At 37.3% G+C, this 10,836-nt stretch overlaps 1 protein-coding gene across 1 annotated transcript; it reads right to left on the reverse strand.

The window, feature by feature from the left end:
* Positions 1-4,534: 4,534 nt before the first annotated feature.
* Positions 4,535-10,225, reverse strand: kcnk15 (potassium channel, subfamily K, member 15). The gene is made up of 2 exons (XM_026196675.1): positions 9,409-10,225; positions 4,535-6,453 (listed from the first exon to the last, which is right to left on the reverse strand). The coding sequence occupies exons 1-2, from the start codon at positions 9,695-9,697 to the stop codon at positions 5,528-5,530; spliced, it is 1,215 nt and encodes a 404-aa protein (XP_026052460.1). The 5' UTR covers positions 9,698-10,225; the 3' UTR covers positions 4,535-5,527.
* Positions 10,226-10,836: the final 611 nt, after the last annotated feature.

Below are 10,836 nucleotides of genomic sequence, written 5' to 3' on the forward strand. Positions count from 1 at the left end.
GTTACAAATTATCATTACTTAGCTATAAGGTCCTAAAAGTTTAGCTCCTGCATACCTAACTAGCCTTCTACCACACTATAACCCATCACGCACCCTAAGGTCACAAAACGCTGGACTTTTGGTAGTTCATAGGATAGCAAAGTCCACTAAAGGAGGTAGAGCTTTCTCACATTTTGCTCCCAAACTCTGGAATAGCCTTCCTGATAATGTTCAGGGTTCAGACACACTCTCTCTGTTTAAATCTAGATTAAAAATGCTTCTCTTTCGCCAAGCATTTGAATAATGTATCTATTAAATTGTGAGAGTAGTTGCACCTGATAAAATGTGCATCTTTATTCATTAGCTTGGGTTAAACTAATTTTAGTTTGTTGGATCAGCAGCTATGCTAATGATGTTTCTATTTTGTTTCTATGTTTTGCCACGTAACTAGGATTTACACAAGCTCCAGTCTGGATCCAGAACACCTGAGAAGAGATGATGCTGACCCTCAGAGGACCTCAGATGATGCTAACCCTGAATCAACAAACAGAACTTACAAATATTGCTACAGGTGTGACTGCATCATATAACAATTATTAATTAATAATATTAATAATGTTCATCGTCTAGCTGACTACGTCTTGTATTAATTTTTTCTAAAAATCCTGTCAAACATGCACAAACTGACAGTCACTACCATAAGCTACTTATAAATATTGTAGAAACATAATTTTCTGTAAAGTTGCTTTGTAACGATTTGTATTGTAAAAAGCGCTATACAAATAAACTTGAATTGAAACTTGAATTGAATTGAATACCGCTCCATACAGCCAGGCCCAGCCGCTCCGTCACAGAGGTCATACTCTTTTGAACTGGTGAGCACGAAGCCACCCAGCCCAGTAATGAGAGAGTTTCGGCCAGGGACTCATGTCTTTTAGTAAATGCCATTATGTATTTATTTTTATTTTTCTCCACAAAGGGTCAGTATGGAAACTATCAGCAATAAAGAGACATGACTAATATTTGGGGCAGTTTTTTTGTGCATCCCTCTTTACACTGGACGCTGGAAAAACAGAGGATTCTCCACCAGCCCTGTCTCAGGGGCTTGCTACAGAATCAAAATCAAACTCTATAAACGTAATCAAATAAATGATTTTTGCTAAATTAAAAATTGTTTTTTAATCCTACTTTTATCATATAGGATATATTATTTTCTATACCAGCACACTGAAGTCTTTGATACTTTTGCTTTTTTCTGGAATTATTTGTTTATTTTGCACTTTAAGTTTTGTCGATTGTCTGAATTGGTGGATGATTATGGAATTACATTTGGTTCAGTAATAATGAACGTAACTTTATAAAACTGAACGTAACTTTTCCAGAAACTATCAAACATATGCCATTACAAAAGAAGAAAAACACAATGAAAGTGAAAAAAACTAACTCAGTTGCACAAATTTTACAGGCTCTTCAAATAAACTTCATTCTTTGTTAATGTTTTTCAAAGATTGGTTTTCGCAAATCGTGGATTCTGAATGCATTGCCGCAGATTTCACTTTAGCTTCGCAGTTTTTCGTTTGGTGTTTTGACACAAACCTCATCTTGGGGGCGGGGTTAACAGTGATCTACTCTGATTGGACAGGTGCTCTCTGACCAGGAAGTACAGACGTCACTCAGTGGCGAGCATATTGAAAAGCTCTCCCGGTGATTTGTATTACTAAATATGTAAACATTTTATTTGACATTCGATCGTTCAGTCTGTAAAGATGAGCTCTTGTCCTTCAAGGCAGCTTGAAATAAGCTTGTGTTACAAGCTGCTTTGAAGGACAAGTGGAGGAGGAAGATGATGCCGCTCCATGTCTCACCTGAGAGCTCATCTTTACAGACTGAGATGATCAAAGGACAAATATGATTTTCCTATTTAGTTATACAAGGCCGTTTATTACATGCAAATCACTGTGAAAGCTTTTTTTTCTTTTTCTTTTTTTATTAATGCAGAGAACAAAAACATACAAAAGTATAAACATACATCACATAATATCAACCACAAAAAAACAAAGAATAAAATAGAACTAAAGAAAAGAGGGCCAAAATCTAAACAAAAATACACAAGATCAAAGGCAGAGCAAATTCTAACAGTCCTTAAAGCTTTCTTATGAGTAGATACTGCGATTACATTCAAATATTTTCCTTTTCTTTTAAGAAAACAGAGAAGACAGGTTTACAGTCGGATAATTTGCATTTGTGAATGTGAAAGGAAAATATTTAAATTGACTCCACAAATGAAAATATCAGTTTTGTTATTAGAGTCATAATACCCAAATATAATGTTTTTTATATGTACTGAGAAGCCTGGCAAAATCTTAACTTGACAAACACACCAATATCATCCCAAAGTTTTTGAGTGTAGTGACATGACCAAAATAAGTGTACAGTTTCTTCAGAACTCGAACAAAAAGAGCATGTACGATCAATGTCAGATTTAAATCTTTGTATAAACTTCTTTACAGGGTAGAACCTGTCTATGAGCCTAAAATTAATTTCTTTAATTTTGTCTGTGAAAAATAATGTTTGCGTTAGAGACCAGATTTAATCACTTCGAGAGCTTTCAGTATGTGCACCACTGGGTGAAGTCTGTACTTCCCGGTTAGAGAGCACCTGTCCAATCAGAGTAGATCACTATTAACCCTGCCCCAACGAGAGGTTTGTGTCAAAACACCAAACGAAAAACTGCGAAGCTAAAGTGAAATCTGTGGCAATGCATTCAGAATCCAAGATCAGCGAAAACGAATCTTTGAAAAACATTAACAAAGAATGAAGTATATTTGAAGAGCCTGTACAATTTGTGCAACTGAGTTAGTTTTTTTCATTTTCATTGTGTTTTTTTTGTGTTTATGTTTGATATGTTTGTCATTATGTTTGATAGTTTCTGGAAAAGTTACATTCAGTTTTATAAAGTTGCGTTCATTATTATTGAACCAAATGTAGGTCCATGGATATACTAATGTTTATTTTCCATGTTTATTTTATTTATTTAGTTTTATTTATTTCCATATTAAATACTGTAATTATACATTTTAATCGAAGGGAACACAAAATTGCAGACAAATAGCCAAAGTTCAAATTTTACGCACAATGAGCTGTATACATATTTCCTCATGCACATTTATATAGTTACGATGTTCTTCAACAGTTTAATGCGTGACATGCCTGTGCGGTGTTGTTCTCATCATGTTTTAGGGACTGAATGTTTAGGATATAGACATTTTCATGCCTTACTGTTGCTCTGACTCAAACCTAAAAAAATATAAATAAATAAAAAATGTAAAAACATTTTTAATGGGGGGGTTAAGATGGATTCACCCATTAGTGGATAGCACACTCAAAAACTGGCAAATTGACATTAAAGAGAATTATCACTGGCTGTTAAACAGCTTTTAAACCATTCTGCACCAAAAAATTTGATTACTGATATTGAGTGAAAGTGAAAGTGAAGTGACATTCAGCCAAGTATGGTGACCCATACTCAGAATTTGTGCTCTGCATTTAACCCATCCGAAATGCACGAACAAAGAGCAGTAAACACACACACACACACACACACTGTGAACACACACCCGGAGCAGTGGGCATCATTTATCAGTCTATATCAGTCTATTTCAGCTTATCTGTTCATTATAAAATTCCTTCAAAAATTTTTTTTAAATAGACAATTAACCTCCTAATGGCTGCTGCTCGAAAGAGGAATACATCAAATGTTAAACTTATTATTTAGTATATGTCATGGTTTCCAGTTGTGTTCTTTCACCTGGGCCATAAACCTCATATAAATTAAGGATTATTATTATTTTTTTTTAAAAGCCAGCCATGTCATCTCCAGACCAAACGTGACAACAAACTACACTTGTCCCAAAAGGTTGCAAGTTAAGTACACAATAAACATCAATGTTCTAATATAGCCTTGTATACAATTCACTTCGCTGTTGAAATTTTAACAATATAAATAGCAAATACTTGAAGTAGTTAATAACATGCAACAGTGCAACATATAGCAAAAAGTACTGTATTTAACTGTGTCTGTCGTAGTCCCTCCCCTGCTTTGATTTCATTGGTCGATTCACCTGCTGTTCTACGCTCTATGTTTGAAAAACACTTCATACATTCAGTAAAGTCACTCTGACAACAGTTCTTGTTTTTCAGTCTTTAAATGGACTGGCATAAGTTACAAATGAAAATCAGGAAGTGTTCAACTGTTTATTTGTTTACAATTGTTTACCATAAAAGTTAATTGACATTTAATTTACAGTAAATGGCTCTCCTTAATCATATAATTGAAAACATCTTTCTGAGGGTTTGTAATTGTAAACTCATTGTCAAAATTATTTGGATGAGAATTTAAAAGGTTTTTTTCTCCATTCTGTCACCGATGGAGTTTCGGTTCCTTGCCGCTGTCACCTCTGGCTTGCTTAGTTGGGGTCACTTCATCTACAGCGATATCATTGACTTGATTGCAAATAAATGCACAGACACTATTTAACTGAACAGAGATGACATAACTGAATTCAATGATGAACTTTCTTTTTGCTTTATTGACACATTATTTTCCTATTTAATGCTGTTCAATTGCGCTGACACGATCTGTATTATTAATAGAGCTATATAAATAATGGTGACTTGACTTGACTTGAGCATCAGCAAATGTTTTCACGTTTTGTAATAGTTGTGTACGAGTCCCTCAACTGCCCTCAGTGTGAAAAGTACAGTCATTGTTGGACAGCAGAAGATGCTGGAAAACCTGAGAAAGTGAAGAGCTGGTGGATTTTTCTCAAGAACAGTGGGCAGAAGAACTGATCAGGACAAACAGGACTCATAAACAGCAATCACAAAACATGGCAATAGTCCTACAGTTTCTAGAAATTCAGTTATTTTGTCTTGTGGAATACAGTATCTAAACATTTGTTGTGTGAAATCGCTTATTTGGGATAGTACTAAGTAAAAATAACATGCAATTTTTATGATCCCTCTAATTTTGTTCAAATGAATACAATGTTGCATATTTTGCATGTATCTTAGGATGCTTTTGAAGACCGTCAGATTTGGAGAATCACCAATTGCTGTGTCCACTATTGACAAAAATGACATTAAAAGTAATCACTTTAGTCTCCTAAAATACTTTTTAGATGTAACTAAAGGTTGGGGATGTCGCAAGGTTGGGGGTTTGATTCCCCGGGAACACATGATAGGTAAAAATTGATAGCCTGAATGCACTGTAAGTCGCTTTGGATAAAAGCGTCTGCTAAATGCATAAATTACATTTTTTAATTTTAAATTTAACTATAATTTGACTACCACCCATTGAATATGTAACTATAATGAAACACAGTTACTCATATTTTGTGTTTTAAATGTGCTCTGCTACTCCCCAACCCTGATTATAATAGCATGTCCTCAACATCCTCACTTATCTTTAGTGCTAACTCGTGCTACAAAATATATGTTCTCACAGCGTTCTCGCTATCTAAACCAGATGCTTCAAAGTTCTTCCCCATTACAATGACTTCCTCCTGAAGTGTGGCAGATATCTGAGGCTGAGCCCTGGAGAGAGCGTGCTGCCTGGAGAGGACACAACCGTATCGTTCCTGGTTGAGGAGCCACCTTCTATCTTGTAGGAAACGGAGTTGTTGTACACTGAGTTGATGTTGCATTCAGGGCACTTGTTTGGGGACAGGGCCGAGCTGTGGCAGAGGCCCAGGTGATAGCAGACACAGCAGCAAAACAAGCTCAACTGGGACCGAGACTGGCTGGCGTTTAAGGGCAGGGGCAGAGGCGAGTAGAGCCCACGCTCCTCTGACGGCGACAGGATGAGGTTGGTACAGCTGGTACCCTCCTCTATGGGCAAGAACAGGTTGCTGTGGCAGTGATTTTCCTGCCCCAAACTCATGGCCGTGAGGTTACGGCCCCTCTTCAGCGAGGCCCGCTCCTGTGCATCCCGCTTCTCGTCCTCACTATTCATAGTGAGGAACCTCAATACAACCAAGTTGAGGAAGGCTCCGATCACAGTCAGACCCACGAGGATGTACATGAAGCTAAAGACCACGTAAGGGGTCTTCTCCTGGAGGTCCTCCTTCTTCTGAAGAGCCACGAAGTCGCCAAAGCCGATGGTGGTGAGGGTGATGAAACAGTAGTAGTACGCGTGAAAGAAGGTCCAGCCCTCAAAGTGTGAGAAGGCAGCGGCCCCCACACACAGAGTTCCCAAGCAAGACAGGAACCCCACCAACACCATGTTTTCCATGGAGATCTCAGTGCGATGCAGCCCTAGGCACTTCTTGATGTGGCTGAGGAGGTAACGGACGAAGGTGTTCATCCTTTCACCCAGACTCTGGAACATCACCAGCGTGAGTGGGATGCCCAGACCCGCATAGAACATGCAGAAGACCTTCCCTGCGTCTGTGCCAGGGGCCGCGTGCCCGTAACCTGCACAAAAACACCCACAAGAGACATCTTAGATCAGCCCATGAGATCATGGCAATGCTGTTTGAAACCCATGCTTTGAAGACATTGAACTGAGAGAGGATAGACTGACAAACATCTGGTTATGTTTTATTTAAAAAAAAAAAAAAAAAGATTTCCTTGCTACAGTCGAATAAGAACCAAATTGCAGTGTTGATTATTTAAACAGCCTGTATTATTAAACTTACGGTATGTATTCTCTGATGTTAAGAGTTTATGATAGAATTTAGAGCAAGGTCTTGGAGGAACATGCAGTGACTGTACAGTAAGGCCAAAACACAGCACAGCATACCAAACCCGTGAGGTTGGAACCACGCATGGGCTGTTAATGTTTCAGCAACATTAGATTCAAAAACATTCAGAATTTGACATGGAAGTAAATGTGGGTTAAGGGATTTTACTTGAATTAGTGATTTTCTCTCATAAAACTATAAATGACATTACTTGATTAAAATAAAACATATAACCAAATTTTTCTGCATTATGAGATGATCTGTATAATACTTATGGCAAAGCCAAGAGCAACTTTAACAAATGTTTCTGAGATGCATAACGCATTTGTGAAAACATATTCCTTGAAATAAGCCTCATCTAAAGGTGCACAGACTTTAGGTGACATACAAAGCACCACCAAGGTCACACTCAGCAACATGTTCATGTAAAAATAATGTTACAAAATAAACCATTATAATGCTGAGTGCCCTCATACAAATCTACTATAGAATTGCAGGGTGATATTGTTTGTGCTTTCCAATATTGTAAAAAAAAATTTTTACAGTGAGTTTTACAGAAATCTGCTTATTTGCAGTATTTCTGCAGACTACAATTGGCCGTAAAGTAGTGGAGGTTTTGCAGTACATTTCTTAGAGCATACTGAGAAATATTAGTTAATATTTAGTTTGATTTCAGTGTAAAATAGCAGGTGAATTTGCCATTCTTGTGTCTGTCTGGTTACTGACAGCTTTATCATGTGAATTCCCTGCAGTAAATGGCTGTGGTGTTAGCAGTGGTCTGTGCTGTGGTTTATGGTACAGGTGCACACTTTTCCCAGTATATCACAATAATATTTTATGTAGATTTACAATATCGCCTACTTATCATGAAATACTATGAAAGTAAGATTTCTGCAGCACATTGCTATTAATCTACATGGGAAAAAATTAATTGACATTAAAAAAGTGTGATGAAAGTTGTTTACATCATGCTGCACAAACACACAGATGTGAAAATGGACGACTTAGGCCTGCTTTCAAAGACAAGGCTTGGACTAAGCCATCCTAGGCCATAGTTCAATTCGGACATTCAAGTCATTTTTTTTTTAAATGTGCAAAAAAAAAAAAAAAAAACATTACTGGTGTGCATCTTGAGACAAAACCAAAGCACTGACATGTTTTAAGATCGGTTCCTTTCAGTTGAAACAGCTCAGACTTACATTTTAGTCTAGGACTAGGCTTAAGCCTTGTCTGTGAATCCGTCAAGGTAGTAGTCACAATTAACACACAGATGTACCTTTAATAGCTCACTATATCATTCACTTTTGAATTCAAATTATGAAATGGATATCCATTTTCATAAAACACTGCATTTCTTACATTTATTCAGTACTTTTTTACACTGAAAATCAAGTATACTTTCAGAAAAAAAAATTAACTAAACCAATAAATAACATATAAACTAACATGCAAACAAATAACAATTCATGCATAAAAACTATCATATTCAATCTGACAGCCACTCAGAATGGAAGCTTTATCTGATCTGACTAATGCCTCAATGTTTTTTTTCTGGTGGATTGATTCCCCAAGAAGCACCAAAGCTAAAACAAAGAGTTTATAGCAACTCAAAGAAACACACACACACACACACAAATAATATATATATTTTTTTTTTTTTTTACAAAAAGAAGATCCAGCAACTGTTCTGCCTCTGAAATTAAGTCTGCCACTTCCCTGCCTCACAAAGTTTCTAAAACGGAGTGGTGAAGAGATATTCATAAGCTGGAAGTGGATAATGGTTCTTACATGATGTCCACATCATTTCTATCAGCAGCACCTGATTGACAGTAGACATGTCTCCCAACTTAACAAAGGACAGTATATCTCTTCCTCACAAAGAGCACAAAATCAGGGGCAGTACGTTTAAACATTCCCTTGACCTCTGACGGTGACTTCATCATGTGCCACTACATTGCCACTACTGGCCGAAAACTGAATGCACTCATTGGTAAAATATTAGTCATTGGTTAAGAACACATCTGCAACATTCTGCTTTTTTATAAAATTGAACCAAGTAGAATAACAACTACAACGACATCTGGCCTGCCAGACTTGAGCCATTAGGAAGCAAATGGTTTGAGCTCTCTGAGATGAAGCTTCACTGTATACAATTCAACACTAACAAAGAAAAAAAAGCTTGTCAATGTGAATGGACATTCAATCACAGCATTGCTCCATATACTGTATGTTTCCTTTGGTACCATATCACATAGTCCATCAGGATTTGGTTGCATCATTTTGCAATAAATTGGCAGAAAATAACTTGCATTCATTGCAAATTGTTTACTATTAATCCTGTAAATTCCTTTACAGTGTAGGCCCACTTCTTAATATAAGGCTTAGGGTTACTTTAAGGTAGTTATGCATAAAATAATTAAATTTAATTTGCGGAAAAAAAAAGCGACTTACAGTGCATTCAGGCTAACAGTTTTGCCTAACGTGTTCCCAGGAACCCACAACCTTGCGCTGCTAAAGCAATGCTCTACCACTTGAGCCACAGCAACACTAAATTAACGTTATAACATGTAACAAAGACACGGTAATCTGAAGTCTTAATTTAAGTTTGCAGATTATGGTGTTTCATGCGATAGTTACTAATTCTTATACTGCTTTTTTCCTCAAAGGCGAAAACACTGACGCTCACCTATCGTGGTGATGACAGTTATAGCAAAGTAGAAAGACCCGGCGAATTTCCACTGTCTACCAGCACGATGTGGCTCCGCCAACAGCACCACTCGCTCGATCTCTCGGTAGTCGAGCTCGGTGAAGCGATACTTTCTCTTCATATCGCTGCGCTTCTGCTCCAGCATGCGCTTCCGCGCGCTCTCAGTCTCGGACTCCAGGGCGTCGAAGACCGCGGCGCCCACCAGCAGATAAGAGAACATGCAGAGGATGAGCGACAGCGTGCGCACGTTCTGCTTCTTCATCTTCATCTTCAGTCTAACAGGTTGCGCGCCTGTGCATCGCTATAAACGCTCTATTTAAGAAACACTGAGCGATGGTGAATCCAGGTATCGACATAGACGCATGTCGGAAGCAAAACAGAGGCCGTCGTGTTCGTGTCTTCGATTTCTTCCCTAGTCAAATAAGGTGTGTCGTAGAGATCAAAATAACTGAGCTCTCCTGTCTTCCTGGTCTGCGCAAATCGTGCGAAGGAGGTTTCCAAACTGAACCTGTCATATCTGACAACCAATAAAATCTCTCGTAGTCCAGCTGCATTCACAGTCAGTCAGTCACAAGACATGCTGAGACATCAGCGCAGGTGTGTGTGCTTCTGGTTCTCATGGCAGCAATGAGCTGAGTGCGGAGCGCTGTCCGCGGTGCTGAAGCGCTGCTCTCGCCGCTGTCTCAACAGAGCTCCAGAGCACAACGGTTTTTGGACACTTGTGTATGAATGCCATTGTATTCATTATAAAACGAATGACATTTCATCAGCAGAAGGATATTCTTTAAAAAGCGTATTTTCGAGCAAAATAATAATAAAAAATAAAAAATAAAAAATAAATGAATTAAAAGGGTTACTCTTTATTCTGTACAGTGTAATTATACAATTTTTAAGTACGGAGTAATATTAATTAACTACATGTACTTACTATATGGTAAGGATTATGGTTACTTGCGTGTTATTATGATTATTCATTGTTATTATAATCGTAATTACATGTGTAACAAGGACACCTGAAAATAAAGTTACTATATATATATATATATATATATATATATATATATATATATATATATATATATATATATATATAAACCTTGGTTAGGTTTCTGGTTGTTAAATGTCAGTGGATCATGTAAGTCCACAGTTAGCATTGTCACTCAAGACCATAAAGGGTCTAAATGATAAACTCCCAGATTAGTTTAGATTAGTAAATATTTGGATTTTTGATATTTTTTTACACAACCATGTTAGCTGCATAACTTAAAATACTGGCTAAGCTAACTAATACAATTACAAGCAATAGAGCACACCTGCACATGTCTACTGAAAGATGGATTTAGTCCTAAAGCATTGTGGCTTGTTAGGGCTATCATGTGTAGAAAATATATATTAAATTTAAATATC

The sequence above is a fragment of the Carassius auratus genome, chromosome 21, assembly GCF_003368295.1.
Source record: "Carassius auratus strain Wakin chromosome 21, ASM336829v1, whole genome shotgun sequence".
NCBI classification, from domain to species: domain Eukaryota; kingdom Metazoa; phylum Chordata; class Actinopteri; order Cypriniformes; family Cyprinidae; genus Carassius; species Carassius auratus.

What these genes read in the sequence shown, in the direction of transcription:
- kcnk15 (XM_026196675.1), bottom strand. Translation starts at nt 9,697, where the DNA reads ATGAAGATGAAGAAGCAGAACGTGCGCACGCTGTCGCTCATCCTCTGC. An exon ending in AACTGTCATCACCACGATAG is followed by an intron (nt 6,454 to 9,408) that starts GTGAGCGTCAGT and finishes GTTTTTGTGCAG; the next exon opens with GTTACGGGCACGCGGCCCCT.